The following is a 22,868-nucleotide window of genomic DNA, read 5'->3' as shown; positions in this document are numbered from 1 at the left end:
CGCTCGCTTTATCAATTGTCCAAACGCTTTTTGCTTGTTTGTTTTTGCAAGCGGAATTACTGCTCCTTGCGGAAGACCACAGTCGAGAGGCGAGGTTAAGAACGGGGGAAGTACTGCCGCCTACAGGTCTGGCATGTCCTTAACAACGTATTTATCCGGGTACGTGTGGACAGAGTTTTTTTTTTAAAACGAGGTGGTGTGGATGCAAGTTTTTGGAGGGGCGGATATTCGTTTAAAAAAAAACCCCGGCTACGTGTGGACTAGGCCTAAGACGGAGTTGATTATGTTTGCACCAAGTGATCTGATTACTCAGACCACTTGCTCCTGTAGTTACTCAGTCTCATATGATGCAAAGGATGTTGTGTCTAATTTGGGTGTTAAGAATGATTCTCAGCTTAAATTTGATGTTCAAGTCAATAATGTGGTTCAAGTATGCTTTTTTCACCTAAAGAATCTTTATAAGTCTTTTTGATGAGGAATCGTTTTGAGAAGCTTATTCATGCATTTAATGCATTTTGTTTAGACTACTGGCTTTACTTGGGTGTTGATCATGGATGTATTGCTAGGCTGCAGCTAGTTCAAAATGCTGCAACCCGTCTTTAGACTGGCACTGGTCGATTTGATCATATCACTCCAGTTGTTGCCTCTCTGCATTGGATCCCAGTTCAGTTCTGTGTTGAATTAAAGATTTTGGTTCTGGTCTCCAAATGTGTAAATGGCCTTGCTCCTAGCTCTTTATCTGGAATTCTAGTGCCATATGTCCCATCTTGTGGATTAAGGTCAGCTGACCAAGTGAGCAGAACTAACTGTCATCAAAAGCTGCTGATCTAGCAGCATGATGCTCATTATTATTTTATGGGTTACAGACGAGTGTTGATGCTCTGTGTTTGTATTTCTGCAGCGAGCCTTATAATCTCACCTCTTTCCACCCACAGTTTCTTCTTAAACACGTATTACATTTACTGTTTTGATGCATTTTAACAAGCTTCCTCCGCGCCGTGATTTCATTGTAGGATACAAACTTTACAGCACTCTCACGGAGTAAAGGTTCGACAGATATGTTTGATTACATTTTTGCCCCTGCGTGTCTACAGTGTTAGGGAAAGGAAGGGAGGGGCCGATGCAATGCTGCTGTCAGGGTATCTCTAGGCTCCACAGTAGCAGCGACGGACGGCTGGCTTGACCGGATCTGAGAGGCGTTAATCAGAATTTGCAGATAGCGTTTTTTTCCTTCTACCAATCGCATAGTGATGTCTGGACTTAAAAGCAACTCATTAGATTCATAGTTATTTGTTAAAGTAATGCATTACCATAAATAGTAATGTGTTTATCAACATTGGTTATGTATAATACTGATTGCAAAAACTATTTCTGCTTGGTTCACTGCAGTTTCAAGGAAGAGAGAAGAGACGGATGAGAAACCTCTGCTCTTACATTTCCACAACCATCAAATGAAAGACGGAGGTGTCCAAACCAGCAGCTTGGCTGGGCAGATGGCAGCAAAAGTTGGTGGAGGAGCAGAAACTATCAAGAACCTAGATCTGGACCCTAATGAAAAGGCATCCGATTCATCAGAGTTTGAAGTTAGTGGAGAAGATGAAGATGATGTGAATCTAGACTCTGAGCTTTCAGACTCTGGGCCTGAAACTGGAAACAGAGACCATGGCTGTAATGAGAACAAGTATTCGGAGTCAGATATTAAGACCGTCAACAAATCATTTAGCTGCCCTGTGTGTGGTATACGGTTCCTCCACAAGTGGTCTCTTCAGGAACATGTGAGAGAGACAAGTCATTCAGCAGTGAAGTCTTCAGAGTGTTTGGTTAATACAAAATGTGAGAAAGAGAGGCAACGTGGAGGCTCATGCAGAAAAGTCCAGAAAGAACCAAAATCATTTCGTTGTGATGACTATGGGAAAAGATTTAGCCTAAAGTCCAGTTTAACCCCTCATATGAAAGCCCACACCGGGCAGAAGCCTTTTGCCTGTGAGCTCTGTGGGCAAAGATTTAGCCATAAACATAATTTAAACAAACACATGAAAGTCCACACAGGAGAGAAGCCTTTTGCCTGTGAGCTCTGTGGATACAGATGTACCCAAAAGGCAAATTTAAACACACACATGAAAGTCCACACAGGAGAGAAGCCTTTTGCCTGTGAGCTCTGTGGATACAGATGTACCCATAAGGCAAGTTTAAACACACACATGAGAGTCCACAGAGGAGAGAAGCCTTTTGCCTGTGAGCTCTGTGGATACAGATGTACCCAAAAGGCACATTTAAACAGACACATGAGAGTCCACAGAGGAGAGAAGCCTTTTGCCTGTGAGCTCTGTGGATACAGATGTACCCAAAAGGTGCATTTAAATACACACATGAGAGTCCACACTGGAGAGAAGCCTTTTGCCTGTGAGCTCTGTGGATACAGATGTATCGAAAAGGCAAGTTTAAACACACACATGAGAGTCCACACAGGAGATAAGCCTTTTGCATGTGAGCTCTGTGGATACAGATGTACTCAAAAGGCAAGTTTAAACACACACATGAGAGTCCACACAGGAGATAAGCCTTTTGCCTGTGAGCTCTGTGGATACAGATGTACCAAAAAATCAGATTTAAACACGCACATGAAAGTCCATACAGGAGAGAAGCCTTTTGCCTGTGAGCTCTGTGGATACAGATGTACCCAAAAGTCAAGTTTAAACACACACATGAGAGTCCACACAGGAGAGAAGCCTTTTGCCTGTGAGCTCTGTGGGAAAAGATTTTGCCGTAAACATAATTTAAACACACACATTAGAGTCCACACAGGAGAGAAGCCTTTTGCCTGTGAGCTCTGTGGGAAAAGATTTTGCCGTAAACATAATTTAAACACACACAGTAGAGTCCACACAGGAGAGATGCCTTTTGCCTGTGAGCTCTGTGCATACAGATGTACCCAAAAGGCAAGTTTAAACACACACATGAGAGTCCACACAGGAGAGAAGCCTTTGCCTGTGAGCTGTGTGGACGTAGATTTAGCGGAAAGACAAATTTAAAGAGACATACGAGCATCCACAAAAGGCTCGAGGGATTTATTTAACAACAGTACTTCCAAATGTACTATCTAGTTCTTTTTTTACAACCTTAATGTTAGTCTTGTACCTCTGCTCAACTATCGTTGATCAAGTCCGTACTCGGCCCTTGAGCCACCTCTTTTAATTTTCATTTTCAAATCTCTTTTGTTTTTTAAACTCAGACCTTAACCAAACATTTGAGTTGTTCATTCATGAATTCTGAATACAAAAAAATATTAAAGATTAAGAAAAAACTGTTATACCCTCCTGTATTTAAGAAACAGACTAGATAACAGAGACATGATGGTAGATACCGGTGGTGTCTGCTTTAAACAATGTATCTGTATATAAAATAATAGCATACAATGTTGTAATAACTGCAGCTTAAATGGACTTTACAGAGTTTTGAATTTTTATGCTCGCGATTGCCCCCTCAGGCCAAAAGTGTAATGGCAGTTTCAATAGTAGACTCGTGCACGAGGCGTGCATGCTGTACGTGCACACTCCGTAACGAAAATAACAGCTGACAGCCCGTGTGTGTGTGTGTGTGTGTGTGGCCCGGAGGACAGAGGACAGGATACCGCGTAGCTAATTAATTAAATAATTTGGTTCTGTACCTCTCTTCAGCACAGCCGACAAAGGTTTAGGATGGGTCAGTCCTCCTGCATGCTCAGATCTTTCCCTTCCCTTGCTTGAAAAATATTTTTTATCTCTGAGTTTATCTGTGAATTCAATGCCATTCGGCGAGTCTCAAATGAAAATTTGGGCATCTTACTGTAAAAAAAAAAATATACCATTAATGTAAAAAATAAACTTTAAAAAAACAATGTTCACATCCAGAATCGAACACGGGTCTTCCGCTAAGAGTCTGCCATCTAACTAAGTGAGCTATAGCACCAGTGACATATTTTGTATCTGTAATGTTCATATCCTTGATCACAGCTGAAACAACGTTCAAAGAACGGTTCGGAGCGAAAATGGCTATTTTGTTTCTAATTTGCAGGAAATATCTAGAAGAAAGTAGCTAAGGGTCCTCAGAAATGTAGCTAGCTTTGTCACTAGGCGTTAGGAACAGCGACAAAGTCGCTGAGTTGGCACTACCTCTCTCTCTGCTGCTAAAGCTACTGATAGCAAATGCTACGGGCTATGCCTGAGCGTGAACGCGCATGAAGCAGCCTGCTCGACCCGAGCATTTCTCTTTTTCTGTGATTTTAGAGAAAAACAGGCAATCACAGTAAAAATGCCAGGGCTCATTCTACAGGACCAGGGCATTGCAGGAGAATGTATGAAGAAGACATTTATTATTTCTATACGTGTTTTGGCTGTCAAAATTCCACAATGCCCCTTTAAAAATAATGTGTCTTTATTCATTTGAAGCCCCTAAGAAGAAATCCCACCTTAAAGGCTGTGTACAGACAGCTGGGACTGTTGTCAAGAAGTCATAAATTACAAGGCGGCTCTGTGGGGACTCCATTCTCCTACAATAACATTTTGCTATTCTTAGCAGGCTTAGGAATGTGCCTGTACCAGAGTTTTGAGGGAGGCTGTTGCAGAGTTATAAGCAGTGGACAGGTGCTGGAAAGACAGAACCACTTCTGGGCTGCATGGTTCTCCACCGGTGTACCGATGCTTGTATTAACATGGACTAGATTGTAATAAACCGGTTATCTTTTTTAACTCAAACTTTGCCATGATTGAGTCATAGCACTCCAAGAAACAGCTCAGCATGAAAATGAACCACATTCCCTTTATTTCTGATGACACAACTAATCACTGTTGGTGGACATTTAATCACAGACACTTGGCACTTCTGCATGCGTTCTGTATTCAGTGTGAACGAGGCTTCACGCCCTCTCTCAGTAGCGCAGCATCGTGCGGTTGTCCTGTTCTGATGTTCTTCATGTAGTTGTGGTTTAGGCATTTTTTTGCCATTATCACTGATAAAAGCTGTGGGTTTATTCATTTTTGAATTAATTAAGCAATACAGATCACAGTCCAATGTTTTTTTTTTGTTTTGATTTTAAGTAAGGTTCAGCAAATGCTGTCGAATCACTGAACGCCATCATCTGGGAAATGAAATATGAACTTTTTCCAAGTACCGCTGTAATGTGCTTGCATACCACTAGGCAGAAAAAAAATATTTGTATATAGCATCTCTCAAGATAAGCTAAGAAGCAGGCACATGCAGGGGGGGGTGGGGGGGGGGGGTGCTTGAGCACCTGCCCCTTTTGTCCAAAGCACCTTTTTCCGGTCTTCCATCAGATTTTACCGTTCAAAACTGTAATACTTGGATACGGTAGAGACACTAGGACCATGCGGAGACAGCCTCCTCAAGCTAAAGCCTATTTTCCCTTAGACCCGCCCACAAGCTCACTGATTGGCTCTGCCATGTCAGGCTAACGTATGATTGGCTGTCCCTCTAACTCGCTGCCTTGGAGACGACAGACCGGTGTTTTGCTCTTCGGCAGGAGTCTGCGTTCATCTACCTGTAAGTTTTTATTCAGCCTGCATCACGTCAGCTGGATGGATTTTAACCTCAGAGCTTTTGTTTACATTAACATTTGAGTCTGTGGTTAGTGTGCAGTGTTGGGAGTAATGCGGTACAAAAGTAATTAATTACTGTAAAGCATTGCTTTTTGCTGTAATGTGCTAATGTAAGGCATTACAGGGAAAGAAAGTGGTAATATTTACTCGGTACAATTGTCAGTAACGTGGTAATTACAATGCATTTTTAAACCCAGAATCAATCAATCAATCAATCAAACTTTATTTCAGACAAGGGATATGTCCATAACAAGAATAAAAAAAATAAATAAAAAAAAATAAAATACAAACACATTCTAATTACAAACCGTATAGGCAGTTGCTCCAATGTTTAAAAAGGACTGAGGAGTACCTCGTGTCACTGTAAGATAAAGATGACAGAGCTCTAACAACCGCGTTAGCTGACAAACTCAGTCGGCAGATGAATTTGTACATGAAGAGCCTCAGAAGCGCATGAAAAGTTGGGATGTTACTCGTAACAAACATGTGACTTGCCGAAGTCCATCTAGGGAGCTTCATGAGGATTCTAAAAGCATCCTGATAAGCCACTTGAAGCTTCTTCATTACTACCTTACTATAGTTGCACCACAAGTGGGCTGTATAGAGAGGAGTACAAAAGGAACGAAAGAGGGACACTTTAACAGGATCTGAGCACATGCCAAAGTTACGTGCCAGTGTGTTAGCCTGCATGTACAGCTTACCACACTGCCTCTTAATGTCCTCGTCATCACAGAGGTCACTTCTTAAAATGTGCCCCAAATATTTTACTTTGCTTACCACTTCCAGGACCTGATTTGTTAAGTTAAAAGATGGAAAATTAAGCTTCAGGTCCCCTTTAGTAGCAGCAATCATAACCACACTCTTTTTAGGGTTAAACAGGATGTCAAATTGCTCACCATACTTAGCACATGCCCTGAGCAGCTGCTGCAGGCCTGCGCTGTAGGGAGACATGAGGACTAGGTCATCTGCATATATTAAATGATTTACCAGTCGGTCACCCACCAAGCATCCAGTCTTACTAGCATTCAGAGTAACAGACAACTCGTCAAGGTACAGGTTAAAAAGGACAGGTGACAGAATCCCGCCTTGTCTGACTCCATTTGATACGGAGAAAGGTTCAGACACTTCTGTCCCCCACTTTACCTGCATTAGTTGATGAGAGTACCAGAAGTGCAAAATCCTAACTAGGTAAGAAGGGACCCCTCTGTTTTGTAGCTTGATGAATAATTTCTGATGATTGACTCTGTCAAAGGCCTTAGAGGCATCTAAAAAACACATAAAAACAGAAGTATTATGCCTCATGTATTTGCTTACAGTTTCTTTTAAAGCATAGATACACAAGTCAGTACTAAGTTTACCTTTAAAACCAAACTGATTCTCTGTCGTAGTTATAAAATTTTGCAGTCTTTCCAGCAAAATATGCTCAAACACCTTGGACAACACACTAGCCATAGCAATAGGCCTGTAGTTATCAATACAGGAGATTTTTCCAGTTTTCTCTTTGACTATAGGGACTAAGAGAACAGATAACATATGGTCAGGCAAGATTCCATGCTTCAAAAAGCCGGTAAAGCACAATGAAAGTAACACCTGAGCTCTACAGCTAGCATACTTCATGTGCTCTGCTGATAGTTGATCCGGGCCGCAAGCTTTGTTTAAAGACATTTTCTCTATAGCGAGACGGACTTCATCAGCTCTGACAATCATACCATGATTGTAGTTAATGTTGCCAAGATTGAACCTTTCACTATTTACACAGTTAAAAATTCTGCTAAAGTGATTCCTCCAGGCTTCAACAATGTTCTTATCTCCTGATACCCCATTTATAGATGCAGGTAGCAGCTGCTTACTGATACAGGAGCGTTTTAACTCCTTCCAGAACTCTGAAACATCATTATTCTTTAGTTTGTTCGCTAAGGAGTTTGCCCGCATTGTTTGCTCATTTCTTTTAATATAGCGAACAGCATTCTTGAACTTAACGTTCGCGGCTTTCTTAGACTCCAATATTGAACCGGATTTTGGTTTGCCAGCAGCTGCCCAGGCTTTATAGGCTGCTCTGGACTCAGCATGTAACACATAAGCATGCTCACTCCATCCTGGAAGCGGTTTAAATTTTGTTGCTCCTTTTTGGCAGAGGAACTCGCTGGCAATAATCAAGCTGTCCACAATATTTTGATACAAAGTGCATAAGTGCAGCCTGTGCTCCATATGTTCACAGTTAACATCTCTACACTGTAACGTTTCTTTGTGGACACTAACAGATCTCAGACTACAATCTGACAGTAATGAATATTTCCTAATATCCTCGACTGACACTTTAGCCCAAGTAAGCTTCTCTGTGTGTGAGGGGCTCTGGTGTTGGAGCAGCACAGGCAAAGATTCACAGTTTACCACTAAGGAAACAGGGATGTGATCAGTTGTTGCCAGGGAGTATAAGATTTCCACCCTGGATATGCATTCATGTGCATCCTCAGTGCATATACAGTGATCAAGCCAGGAAGTTGAGTGCCATGCCTCACTGACATACGTGTGGCTGTCTGCTGGCAGTCTCTCTTTGCTAGTTAAAAGATGTGTTCCTTAAAAATTCAAATTGCGGGAAACCCGAAGAAAGATCCAGTGTCTGCATATATTACGTCATTTATGGACTCAGCTTTGCGGGCAGAGAGGACGCCGCGGTAACGGCTCAACTACTCCAGCTGCGTCCTGCACGCGGCCGCTGTAACATTCACCAAATCGCTCCACTAAAACAAAATAATTCACTTGCGATCATTCATATCAACGCATATTCTCTGGTATTTTGTGCTTTTCTGACGTGCTTTGCCTCAGCTGAGTTCATAATCTGTGCCCCAGTGATTTCAACTCATTACTGCTGGAGCGCCGCGCATGTGAAGATCCCTTTGGCTGACAGAAAGTAGGAAGTCTAGGAAACAGTTTTTTCTGGAAGACTGAGAAAACATGTAGCATGCAGGAAGGTTAGAGAGAGAAAGGGCAGGAAATTATTCAAATAAAATCAAGAAAAAAAGAAAAAAGTAGGTAGATTTATCCCCAATACACATTTTTACCAGTGAAAAGCAATAATATATAAGCATTTAATACTTATACATGTGATAGAATCAGATCACCCCAGAAGTCAGTCCCACATCCAGGGCCGTATCAAGGCATTTGGGGACCAAGGCCAATATAGGCTTGGAGCCCCCACCACCTCACTCCCTGCTCAGTTAATCTAAGATGGCAGCATGCTGAGAGTACAGTTTGTTGTTGCTTTTATTTAATAAACAATCATTTTAAAGCACTGTTATTATATCTGACTGTTTTTAACAGCAGTCCTAGCTCAGACACCACATCACCTTCCACATATATGTCATGAGCTCACTGAGCGTCACATTACCAGATTCATACTGAAGTTGTTTTGGTGAAAGTAACTTAAAGTAATGCAAAAGTAGTGTAATGCCTTACATTTTAAAATCGGTAATATTGTAATGTAATGAATTACTTTAAAATGAGGGTAACAAGTAATAAATAATGCATTACAGTTTGGAAGTAACTTGCCCAACACTGTTAGTGTGTGTGTGTGTGTGTGTGTGTGTGTGTGTGTGTGTGTGTGTGTGTGTGTGTGTGTGTGTGTGTGTGTGTGTGTGTGTGTGTGTGTGTCGAGCAGAGTTAGCATATCAGACAGAAAAGTGAACATGAGAGACTTCTTCTGAAGTGAAACTAGAGAAACACAAGAACCACGTTATTTCTCACTCTAGATTCTCTGCGTCATAACTTCTGAATGACTGATGGAATTAAAATAATTCCAACGGTTTCAAAAAGGTCATAAAACGAGCTTTCCAACGATGTAATTCACGTTACTCCAAAAATCGTTATTAGAGGGAAACCGGCTTTGCAGCGTCACAGACAGAAACGGAGCGAACCGTGACGGGAGAGCGGAACGACCTGGAGGAGATCATCTGATCATCTGCATCAGCTTTTATAACGTTATGGAAACATCACACAGAAAATCCACCTGGTTGGTCAGGTGTCCCAGAAGTTTCTGTAGCTGGTGACACGATGGACAAATTACAATCACACTTGTTTTTATTTGAACACTCAACTATTTACTAAATGATTCAGCTTCATTCCAGCATTTTTTATACTTACAATAAATATTAATTTAGCTGAAAATAGAAATTTATATCAGTGCAGATTTTTATTAGTTAAGTTTATGTCATGAAATGTTTAACTTTCACATGTTATTACCTTTTATGTGGCTTATTGATCTTTATAATGCTGGTAGGAATGTAGCTACAGTTGTGATGAATGTTTGTTTATTTAAGGACCGTGTACAATATTAAACATACATATTGAAATTTGATGTATTGTACCAGATTTACTGTGAAGCTAATTCACATCTGCAGTCCTGAATGAATGAGTGTTATCTTATGTTACCTCGGTAACATGATGAAGGAGCTGTTCCAACCAAGATTATTTAATCTTTTCCACAGTCCCTTTGACACAGTGTCAGAGTGCATGAAACAGCCTCAAGGTCATGCATTCACTTCTAAACTGTTTACATTTTAGCGATGAAGACTGCTTTCTTTTCTTTTATTAAAAAAACCCAAAGAACTCTATTTTCAATAAAAGCTAATCAAATCAACTGTTAGTCAATAATAACCACGTGACCGATCTGTGAAATCACAATATTATGATTTAATATGTTTTAATAAGTGAATGACTTATTTTAGCCACTAGTCACGCTGATACACTAAGGTAAATAATCACATGACACATTCCGGTTGCAAATCCAATCAGAAACTTCACATCTGAAGTATGGCAGAGTCTCTGTGGTGTTTATTTAATCTGTCAGCTGTGATTCGTCCAGAATCATAAACCAAGATTAATAAAACAGCCCAACGCCATTTTAAGACCAGTATTCAGCCAGATCGCAAGATCCCCTGAAGTTCATCGCATGCTAAGTCAAGTACGGACCGGCCATCTATACTTCCCTTTTTAAGCTAGAACTGCCAAACTGGGAAATCCTGTCGTTATCAACAAAACAACGGTTCCTTCAGAATAAAAGCTGAACTCGCTGACCCAAGGAGGGTCCCTTTTGACTCTGTGAAACACCTGTCGCTTTTTACCTGGAGACTATCCAAAGACTGGTTTGTCGTGCTGAAGACGCTGTTTCATCAGCTCCAGTACCAGTGGAAGGTCGTGCACCTGGCATCCTGATCTGTACGGGAGTCTCACTGAAGGGTATGTAGATGCGACAAATGGTGTCTCATGTTGTTTTCTGACCATGGTTCAACATTGATCAGTTAGGAGCAAAACATCATCTCCCACTCAGACTCGCTTCTCCAGAACGGAGGTTCTGAACTGACATCACACCAACACACACTCCACCTCACACTCCATTCCACAAGCATCCATCATTAGAGTTAGTGCTGTTTAACTGTTTAAAATTATTTAGATAATAAATTTGCTTAAACGTTTGAAGTCTCTCTCTCTTCTCTTGTCTCTCAGTTCATGCAAAGTGTTTATTTAATTTCCCTGTAATAAAAAGAACCAATCTTGTAATTTAAAGAACCCAGTGTCCATTAGATGGTGTCCATGCCAGATATGGATCTTTAATGTCTATGGTCATTAATTAAATTGTAACTCTTTAACCTTACACCTCATATTTATTTTACTCCATGCCGTTCTCTGAACCAGAGTGTATACCCACCTGTGGTCACTGACAGGGCTGCAGTCAGGAATTTAGAAAATAGAAACAGTCATAAACTGGTCAACATGAGGCAGGGTTCACGCTTTGCAACACCGTTCAGAATTTAAATTGTTCATTTGAAATGAGTCCTTTTGAAGTTCCCGTTTAGTAATAAATATAAAAAATTCAAATCCATTTCATTGTTATGTTTTATACGTTTAAGCTGCATTTTTACAGAGTTACAAACATTTAGCACTTTTTATTACAATTTTACAGCCATATAACAAAAAAAAATACAAGGTGGCCCAGTTATAATTCTGGTCATAGAGGGTTAAACATGTGATGAATGTTCTCCCGCCCACGAAGACATGGTTCAAAGTGAATCTGAGAATAAATACATATGTTTTATTACTTTATTATGTATTTTAATTATTAACTTTTACATTGTTATTATAACACTAGAAATAAATAATGAGGGAAATCAGCACCATGAAGAAAACCTATGGTCGTAGTATGTGCAGTATTCTGGAAATGGTCACTCTGTGTGAATGTGTGTGTGGCGCATGCGCACGCTGCGTCCAGCTGTGTGAGAGATTGGCGTCCTGATTGAGTGGGTTTTTGGTGCGTTTTTAATACAATCTTTGTGCCTCAGCTAACCTTAAATCCTTCTCACACCAATAAGATGGATTTATGCAGGTTGATTGTGTTGGGAATTTTGATTGCGTGGCTGTTTGCTGCCGGAGGAAATGGAGCTGTCATGGCGGGGAGGCAACTCTACTCCAGGGAGATGCTGCTACAGCTGAGACCGACAGGCAAGACAGTTGAATCTGATCTGGTGCTGCACCGGTTGAAGTCCGGGGATAACGGAAGATCAAGCCATGATGTTTTTGGGAGGAGAAGGAAACGTGGAAAACGCGGTGGTGTGCGAGTCCGCATGAGGAAGTGCCGACTAAATCGCATTCCTTTACCCTCAATCATTATGGGAAATGTTCAATCCTTGAGGAATAAAACAGACGAGTTACAAGCATGCGTCCGATATCAGAAGGACTTTGGACAGTGCGGCATTCTGGCTTTCTCTGAAACATGGCTTACACATCAAGAACAGGATTCGGACCTGGCGATTGATGGCTTCGGAGCTCCGCTTCGTTTGGATCGACAAGCTGAGTTGATGGGGAAACATCAAGGCGGAGGGGTATGTTTATACGTAAACCAACAATACTGCAAATCAATCAAGATACGTGAAAGAATCTCCAACCCGGATGTAGAATTGCTTTCAGTCTCAATGCGCCCCTTCTACCTGCCACGGGAGTTCCCGCAACTCTTTTTTTACTGTGGTGTATATTCACCCGAAAGCAAATGCTCAGTTAGCCTCCAGCACTATCTTTGACACTGTGCAGAGACTGCAGTCAATATCCCCAGATGCGCCTAATTTCATTCTGGGGGATTTTAATCATGTGAATTTAGGTAAGACGCTTAAAAACTTGTACCAGTACGTGACCTGTTCTACTAGGAAGGACAGAACTCTGGACAGGTGCTACGGGCCAATAGAGAATGCTTATAAATCTTTCTCTCTTCCACCTCTGGGATCTTCAGATCATAACTGTGTGCATCTCTTGCCAAACTACAAGACTATGTTTAAAAGAGAGAAAGTAAGGTCCAGGGACGTGAGCACCTGGTCTGAGGAAGCGGTGTTTAACCTACAGGAATGTTTTGACTGTACAGAGTGGGACGTCTTTGTTCAGTCATGTGGAAATGAGTTTGACATGTTAGTTGATGTAACCTGCTCATATATGGCCTTTTGTCGGGATATGATAATACCCCATAGATGTGTCAGGATATATCCAAACAACAAACCATGGGTCACAAAAGCAGTAAGATTGTGTATAAAGGAGAAAAATTAGGCTTTTAAACAGGGGTCAGTGGCTCAATCACAGAGGGCTAACATACTGTTAAAAAGAGAAATTACAAAGGCTAAACATGAATATAGGAGACAGTTGGAGGACAAAATGGCAGCAAATAAACTTGGTTCGGCATGGACTAGCATGAAAATTATTGCAGGACATGGCTCTGAGACACCTTACACAACCATCTGTCTAGACCCTTTTAACACTGACAGGGAACTAGCTAATGCCCTGAACAGTTTTTATTGTCGGTTTGACGTTCTGGATTTTAGCGGGGAACGGGAGATCCTGAGGGAGAAATGTAAGGATAGTGAGCATTTTAAAGTTGACATGGAGGACATAGGTAGGGCTATCAGGACAGTTAGAATTAACAAGGGCCGAGGACCAGATGACATTTGTGGCCGCTTACTTAAATTCTGTGCATTCCAGCTGACACCTATACTGCACCACATTTTTAATGAATCCTTACGATTACAAAAGGTCCCTAAACTATGGAAGGATGCAGAAATTGTACCGATTCCTAAGGTGAGACATCCAGGTATTTTAAATGATTTCCGCCCTGTTGCTCTAACTTCAATTTTAATAAAAATCTTTGAAAAGCTGGTTAGATGCGAGCTTTTAAAGCAGACACAGTGACTGCTGGATCCTCTACAGTTTTCATAGCAGGCTAGGAGGGGTGTGGAGGATGCAACGGTCACTCTGTTAGATATGCTTTTTCATCATCTGGACCTAGTAGGAACTCATGCTCGACTCCTCTTTGTGGACTTTTCGTCCGCTTTCAATACAATCCAGCCTCATGTTTTGGTTAATAGGCTAGAGGAACAGTTTCACCTGAGTAAAAGCATGCTTGGGTGGATACTAGATTTTATGATCAACAGAACACAAAAGGTCAGAGTGAATAGTACCCTGTCGGATACGAGAACTGTGTCTACCGGATCTCCTCAGGGCTGTGTTTTGTCCCCGTTGTTGTATATTTTATACACTAACATGTGCCAAAGCAAACATGAGAGAAGGACAATTATTAAATATGCTGATGATTCTGTAGTTGTAAGTCTCCTGAGAGAAGGGGAATACAGCCATGGACCTGTTCTTGATGATTTTATCTCTTGGTGTGATTAATTATATCTATAACTTAATGTAATTAAAACAAAAGATATGATCATTGATTTTAGAATGAAGCCTCAACAACAGCATGATCTTTCCATAATCAAAGGTCAAACTATTGAGCAGGTGAAATCATATAAATATCTGGGGACAATTATTGATAGGGAGCTGAATTTTGAGGAAAACTGTGATGCTGTGGGTAAGAAAGGCCAGCAGCGTTTGTACTGCCTTAGAAAACTGTCCTCATTCCATGTGGACAGGACTATAATGTCCATGTTTTATTGTTCTTTTATTGAAAGTGTTTTATCCTTTTCCTTAGCCTCATGGTTTGGCCAGGCAAATCTTAAACAAAAGGAGACACTGAACAGCATAGAAAAGTGGTCGGGTCGCCTGCTTGGAAAACAAGTGAAAAGTGTGGCACAACTGTACAGTGGGCAGGTAGACAGAATTGCCAACGCTATTGTTAGGGACACAGGCAACCCACTGCATGCCCAGTTTGCTCTCCTGCCATCAGGACGGAGATTTATTTTGCCTAAGTGCAGGACCAAGAGGTATAAAAGGAGCTTTATTCCTGAGGCAGTAACGATTCTCAATAAGAAATGAGTCTGGCGTGGCTACATTACTTGATTTTATCTCTATTTATTCATGTATTGTTTTTATACTTTTTATATTTTTATGGATGTGTGTATATTTTGTGAGTGTGTGTGTAACTGGGCGCTAATTCTCATGTCACATGGCAAATCAAATTTACCTGCGGGTATTAATAAAGTTACCTTGACCGTAACCTTGACCTTGTGTGTGTACTTGTCTTTGCTGGTCCACACAATGCTGACTATCCTAAAACATGTTTTAGAGGTATGTTGTGAATTAACCTTTAGTTTAGATTAGTTTAAGTTAGGGTTATGAGTAGAACTCCATTAGCTAGGGTTAGGGTATGAGTCAGGCATAGTGGAGTCACTAAAATGAATGGAAGTTAAAAGAGGTGTGTGTGTGTGTGTGTGTGTGTGTGTGTGTGTGTGTGTGTGTGCGTGCGTGCGTGCGTGCGTGCGTGCACCCGCCCTCATGAGGAGAGAAGGTGGTATCCAGTCTGATATTGTGTAAAGGATGATGTTAGGTTGGTAGCAGAGCTCTCAGGTTGAGGGTGAAGTTCAGAATGAGATCATGGAATTGGATCAGGAATTTCCTACAGACAGGAAAAGACCCCAGCTAACATAGCTGCAGATCACACTTGATAACTTCACGTGGTTGCATTTACTCATATTTTACCACCTCTTACATGAGCTGTCTTTAGTGAGCGCAAAGTCAGTGTTGTTGTACGCTTGTGCAATGACAAATTATTTAGAATCTTGAATACTGTTCAATGTACTTCCTGAATGAGTGGCTTTTAAGGCTAAATGAGTAAAATAACGAATACTGACAGAAGGACAACTTGTGTGTTCTTCCATTTTTTGTAACACATTGCATTATTACCTCGTATCGGAACAGGACTCAGTATGGGAAGATAATCAAAAATCAAACAACTTAGACAAAAATGTGGTTGTAGCATCTCTAGATATAAGTCAGCTTTATAAACTAAAACATTTATTTCTGAACTAACATTACCTTCAATTAATGACACTAAATTACATATTTTTCGTAGTTTGTATTATTTTTAGAACCCAAGGATCTCATTATCTCATCGTCGTCTTCCTCCGCTTATCCGGGTTCGGGTCGCGGGGGCAGCATCCCAACTAGGGAGCTCCAGACCGTCCTCTCCCCAGCCACCTCCACCAGCTCCTCCGGCAGGACCCCAAGGCGTTCCCGGACCAGAATGGAGATGTAACGTCTCCAACGTGTCCTGGGTCGACCCAGGGGCCTCCTGCCGGCAGGACATGCCCGAATCACCTCCCCAGGGAGGCGTCCGGGAGGTATCCTGACCAGATGCCCAAACCACCTCAGCTGACTCCTTTCGATCCGGAGGAGCAGCGGTTCTACTCACAGTCCCTCTCGAATTGTCTAGCTCCTCACCCTATCTCTAAGGCTGAGCCCGGCCACCCTACGGAGGAAACTCATTTTGGCCGCTTGTATCTGCAATCTCATTCTTTCGGTCATTACCCAAAGCTCATGACCATAGGTGAGGATTGAGACGTAGATCGACTGATAAATCGAGAGCCTGGCTTTCTGGCTCAGCTCCCTCTTCACTACGACAGATCGGCTCAGCGTCCGCATCACTGCAGACGCCAAACCAATCCGCCTGTCGATCTCCTTATTCCTCCTACCCTCACTCGTGATCAAGACCCTAAGATACTTAAACTCATCTACTTGAGGTAGGACTTCTCTCCCGACCCGGAGTTGGCAAGCCACCCTTTTCCGGTCGAGAACCATGGTCTCAGATTTGGAGGTGCTGATCCTCATCCCAGCTGCTTCACACTCGGCCGCGAACCTACCCAGCAAGAGCTGAAGGTCAGAGCTGGATGAAACTAGGAGGACCACATCATCCGCAAAAAACTGAGACGAGATTCTCCTGCCACCAAATTCGACACACTCCACACCACGGCTGCGCCTAGAAATTCTGTCCATAAAGGTAATGAACAGAACTGGTGACAAAGGGCAGCCCTGGCGGAGTCCAACCCTCACCGGGAACTGGTCAGACTTACTACCAGCTATGCGGACCAAACTCACACTCCTCTGGTAAAGGGACTGAATGGCCCTTAACAGAAAGCCACCCACCCCATACTCCTGGAGCGTCCCCCACAGGGTGCCCCTGGGGACACGGTCATAAGCCTTCTCCAAATCCACAAAACACATGTGGATTGGTTGGGCAAACTCCCATGCCCCCTCCATCACCCTTGCAAGGGTATAGAGCTGGTCCACAGTTCCACGGCCAGGACGAAAACCACATTGCTCCTCCGCAATCTGAGATTCAACTATCGATCAGACCCTCCTCTCCAGTACCTTGGAGTAGACCTTTCCAGGGAGGCTGAGGAGTGTGACCCCCCTATAGTTGGAACACACCCTCAGGTCACCCTTCTTAAAGATGGGGACCACCACCCCGGTGTGCCACTCCACAGGAACTGCCCCCGATGACCACGCAATGTTGCAGAGATGTGTCAACCACGACAGCCCTACAACATCCATAGCCTTGAGATACCCAGGACGAATCTCATTCGCCCCGAGGGGCTCTGCCGCGGTATAGTTGTTTGACTACCTCAGCAACTTCTGCCCCCGAGATTGGACAGTCCATCTTCAGGTCTCCCGGCTCTGGTTCCCCCTCGGAATGCGCGTTGGTGAGATTGAGGAGCTCCTCAAAGTATTCCTTCCACCATCCGACTATAGCCCCAGTTAACGTCAGCAGCTCCCCATCCCCACTGTAAACAGTGTGAGTGAGTTGCTGCCTTCCTCTCCTGAGGCGCCGGACAGTTTGCCAGAACCTCTTTGGAGCCGATTGATAATATTTCTCCATGGCCTCACCAAATGCCTCCCACTGCAGAGTTTTTTCCTCGGCAACTGCCACTGCTGCACCCCGCTTGGCTATCCGGTACCTGTCTGCTGCCTCCGGAGACCCACAGACCAGCCACGCCCTGTAGGCCTCCTTCTTCAGCCTGACGGCTCCCCAAACCGCTGGTGTCCACCAGTGGGTACGGGGTTTGCCACCACGAATAGCACCGGCCACCTTATGACCACAGCTAGCAACAGCCGCCTCAACAATTGCAGAGTGGAACAAGGCCCACTCGGAGTCAAAGTCCCCCACTGCTCTCGGAATGCGGTCAAAGCTCTGCCGGAGGTGGGAGTTGAAGACCGTCTTGACAGGTTCTACTTTCAAGCGTTCCCAGCAGACCCTCACTATGCGTTTGGGTCTGCCAGGTCTACGAGGCATCTTCCCCTGCCATCTGATCCAACTCACCACCAGGTGGTGATCAGTTGACAGCTCCGCTCCTCTCTTCACTCGGGTGTCCAAAACATACGGCCGGAGGTCAGATGATACGACTACAAAGTCTATCATCGACCTGCGACCTAGGCTGCCCTGGTACCAAGTGTACCGACGGGCATCCTTATGTTCGAACATGGTGTTCATTATGGCCAAACTGCGGCTTGCACAGAAGTCCAATAACGAAACACCACTCGAGTTCAGATCAGGCGGGCCGTTTCTCCCAATCACACCCCTCCAGGTCATGCTGTCATTGCCCACGTGAGCATTGAAGTCCCCCAGCAGGACAATGGAGTCCCCTGATGGAGCACTATCTAGCACTCGTCCCAGGGACTCCAAAAAAGGGTGTGTTCTCTGAACTGATATTTGGCCCATAAGCACAAACAACAGTCAGGACCCATTCCCCGAACCGAAGGCGCAGGGAAGCTACCCTTTTTGTCCCCCGGGGTAAACCCCAACACACAGGCAGAGAGTCGTGGGGCTAACAAAAAGCCAACCCCAGCCCTCCGCCTTTTAAGAACCTTCACAGACAAACCCCAGCCCTCCGCCTCTCACCCGGAGCAACTCCAGAAAAAAATAAAATTCCTTTTGAACTAAATACCTGACTCTGTCTGAATTAATACAAAGTGTGTTCATGATCCCTGAACAAGTGAAAGTAACTATAATCTTCTGATTAAACATTCAAAGATTAATCAGGTTTATATTTCATATTTATATGGAATCATCACATCTTATTGGTCATAATTAATTTGCAGTCGTCACGCTATAATGTGTGACCGCTACAAAGGGAGCCTAAAGTCACGCCCATCTATTTCCAGAAGTGTCATTTAGAATTGTAGGATGAAAAAAAATAAAATAAAATAAATAAATAAATAAAAGAAAAGAATAATTTTAGGATGATGTCCAAGGAAGGTCCCGGATATTTCATTTAGCAGCAAAGCGCCTCGTGATTTTTTTCTTGAGAGGCACTTTATAAAAGATTGTTTTCTTTCTGTCTTTAAGGTAAATGTGGTGCAATAACATTTGTCTTTTTATCACAGGTAGAAAACAACAGCTACACTTACTCAAAATCATAGGTACAAGTACACAAATTTGCACATTTTGAGTCACACATAAAAAAAAAACCTACAGTTACAGTTTCGCCCCAGTATATCCAAAAGATATGGTGCAAAAATATTTGTTTCTCAAATCTGAGAACTTGAAATCACAGAGAAAATTTCTATCTTTCACAGATACAAAACGACTGCTTCACCTATTCAGAATTTTTGGTACAAGTACACAAATTGTATTCGCTGAGTCACACATAAAAAAATTCTTATGTTACAGTTTTGGCCCAGTTGATCCAGAACAAATGGTGCAAGACACGTCTACATACTTGTGTATGAAAAAAATAACTTGTGCCTATTTTGCTGTCACTCACAGATGCAAAACTACTATTACACTTCACACATTCTTCATTGCAGTTACATAAATGATTTACAGCAAGTTACAAAATGTGGAATTTCTGCTCTAATGATTTTGCACCATTCTTCTTCCGGTTCTTGGAGGGTGCAGACGCTTTTTTCCTCCTCTCCTCCATATCTTATCCTCAAGGCCTTTGTCTGTCTCTGGGTGCTGGGTGCACAGCTGCTTCTGCATTTTTCTGGAAACTAGAAAATGAAATACATTTAAATGGATCTCGTCAGCTGGTCTCTCAATGCGATTGATACAATTTTTTCAATGTTGAGAACGGGAGAAGTGATAGGTAGTTTCTCATTTATCCCATATTACCTGAAAGGATGACACACGCAGAGGAATTAGATTGATTATTCGTATTTTCCATGACCCTTTAACCTGAAATAAACACACATACACAAAGAGGATTTCATGCCACCCTGTGTTGCCACACAGTGGGAGAGAAGACGCTGGGTCAACCACCTCCGGAGCTGCCCCCACGTCTCTCTCCCGCTCCTCAGTTTCACAGGGGTTTTACTGACAACCAGGACAGAGAAGGCAGGCCTTCTCAAGTTACAGTCTTACAGGCTCCTCATCTCCCAGGACACAGCATTCCAGAGATAACAGAGATAACAATGAGCTTACAGGAGCAGACGTTCTTTAAGACTCAAAAAGGAACATATAGAAAATACCCAACAAGAAGGGGCTCCCGGATGTCCTGCTTGTACAGACCCAGTTGGACACATCATGGACTCCTGGAAACAGTGGAACTTGATCTGTTTATCTCAGCTGTCTGTGGAGGACTCTGAAGATGTGTGGATATTTGTGGTGTTGGTGTCAGGTTTCCTGCTCATTGGCCTTGGAGGCGACCTGGCTTACCGGAAAATTAACAAGCTGTCACAGGATCAAATAATTGTCGAGATGAATCGTAAGCTTGGAACTTTGGCGGAGATTCATTCGTTGGCACAAAAGATGGATGCAATCAAAGAGAGAGTGGACGAATCAGCATGGATTGGGCTGGATTAACGTCCATTATTGGGATTCTGAGAGGTTGAGGACCAACAAACTGTAAGACGGAGAGGAAATTATCTCTGTCTGGCCCCAAAACAATTTCTAATCAGAATCTGGCGTCCTTGAGCCTGCAAGGCTACAACGAACCCCCCCCCCCCCCCCCTTCAGAAGATATGCGGAATGTGCCATTGCTATGGCAACTCAACTCTGCCTCCTTTCCCAGCCTGGGCGGGGCTGTGGGAAGGCCGCCGAAGCGTCCAGGGTCACTACAACCCTCCAACCCTCAATGCTCCCCCCCTATCCACGCTGAGGTGACATGCGCTGCTTCATTGTGGCTGCAGGAACTGAAGTTGGGATAGTCCCAACCCACCACCCCTCCTAGTGGACACTTATGTTGTGTTGTCTGAAGTCTTTTGCATATCTCTGTCTGAGGTGTTTTTTGCAGAGCAAAGCTGCCCTCCTGGTGGCAGGGTTACTTTGAAGTGCCTTTTTTCCCTCCACCTGAACCAATCCTCATGTTACCCTCTTATCTCTATTAAGGTAGCGTGACTCAGGGTTGCGAATGACCACAGTCACCAATTCTTGTCATGTGTCTTGCCCATGTATGTCTGATCTCTGAATTGTGTGTACTGAAACTCTAATTTCCCTCTGGGATTAATAAAGTATCTTTGATTGATTGATTTGATTTAATCAAGCTCATTTAGAGAATAGCTAATTCAAACCTTTGTTTGTTTGTTTGTCCTTCCCACATGCACAAATGAGAATGAAAATGCAATTGCACAAAACTGCTGATGTGAGTCACAAATGCTGCAAGAAACCCGAGCAGAGACAGAGAGCCGGAGGAAGATCGCGGCAGAGTGAACATCGGGTTGTGGCTTGTGCTCCGGATATGCGTTGGCTGAGGGGGTTGTTCGGGTGGTCGGCCGACGGTCTGTATAGGCCCGGTAAGACGGTGGCCCGACTTCACTCTGCATCGGCCTCATTTGTGGCGATGGATGGGGAAGAAGGGAGCGGGAAAGACTAGCGTGATCGTTCATTCGGCTGGGTCGGGGGCTGGTAAGAGAGACCGTGGGAGAAGCAGTGATGCTTTGGACGGAGATTGGGATGCGCAGGTGAAGATGCACAGGCTTCAGGAGGTCAGCTTTGAGGTCTTCATCAGGGCGGAGGCAGGTGTGCGTTTTGCAACCTCTAACCCATTCACTGTGACCAGGGAGCTGTGTGCGGTGATAGGTGATGTTCTTGATGCTATGGTTATGTTTAGTGGGCTGTTGACAGTGGTATGTTGGACGAAGGCCCAGTGCCTCAAAGCGCTGAAACATGAGGTGTTTATGGGGGTGGGCAGGACTGTTACTGAATTGCGTTCTGGTGCTTTGGACAAGGAGGTAGTATACGGTATTTCAAACAATTATTCTGAGCCTGATGTGTTCGACATCCTGAGTGGGCCGGCAGTGGTGGCTGTTCAGCGTCTGGAGTTTGACGCCCGTGGATACACTTCACTGTTGATAACTTTTGACACGGTGGAGCTCCCTGCTCCTGTCATGTTGGGCTTGCTCAACTACTCAGTTAGGGCATTTGAGGAACCTCCTTTTGTATGCTTTAGGTGTCAGGGCTTTGGGCATGTGGCTGTGTGTATCCCAAAGAAACCCATTGTGTGTGTGTGTGTGTGTGTGTGTGTGTGTGTGTGTGTGTGTGTGTGTGTGTGTGTGTAGTCAGTGACTTGATGCAACATGCTGGGTTCCTTATACAGGAAACTTTTTACTGATTGGCTTAATGAACTGACCTGTATTGGAATGTTTACTGTGTGAAGTGCCTTGAGACGACTCTTGTCGTGATTTGGCGCTTTATAAATAAACTGAAATGAATTGTATCATGAACAAATCGTCTTAGGACCCATTTCCTTTCTTTTGAGCGCAGCAATCTGTTCTATATTACATTTAGGTTATGGGTCAGAAGTATAACAAAATGTAGTGTACTTGTTTTTTCGGGGCTTTTGACGAAATCGTTAAAAAAACGAGAGAAACCTGGCTGCAGACCTCCACTGTCAGGCTGCTTCTGGTGCAGGCTCCACTGTCAGGAAGGGAAATGCACGGGATACATTACAAAATAAAATGGCAAACATACTTAAGGATAAAGGCAAACATACTTAAACTTGTAATTGATAGGTTTCAACATAAAAATTACGTAAAATCTATCAATTATTTCCTTATAGTTCATATGTAGTTGTCATTTAACAT

General features: G+C 43.2%; 1 protein-coding gene across 2 annotated transcripts in view; it reads left to right on the top strand.

Annotated features, from left to right (window-relative positions):
• LOC129161831 (oocyte zinc finger protein XlCOF6-like) overlaps positions 1-16,373 on the top strand; it is a 118,747-nt gene extending 102,374 nt beyond the window's left edge. For both annotated transcript variants that reach the window (XM_070548422.1, XM_070548423.1), the window contains one exon: positions 1,390-16,373. In XM_070548422.1, the coding sequence (XP_070404523.1) occupies positions 1,390-3,032 (1,643 nt within the window). In that variant the 3' untranslated portion in view covers positions 3,033-16,373. The remainder of the gene's footprint in view (positions 1-1,389) is intronic.
• Positions 16,374-22,868: the final 6,495 nt, after the last annotated feature.

The sequence above is a fragment of the Nothobranchius furzeri genome, chromosome 2, assembly GCF_043380555.1.
Source record: "Nothobranchius furzeri strain GRZ-AD chromosome 2, NfurGRZ-RIMD1, whole genome shotgun sequence".
NCBI classification, from domain to species: Eukaryota; Metazoa; Chordata; class Actinopteri; order Cyprinodontiformes; family Nothobranchiidae; genus Nothobranchius; species Nothobranchius furzeri.
The sequence above is the reverse complement of the archived record's forward strand: the minus strand, read 5'-3'. Positions and strand labels throughout refer to the sequence as shown.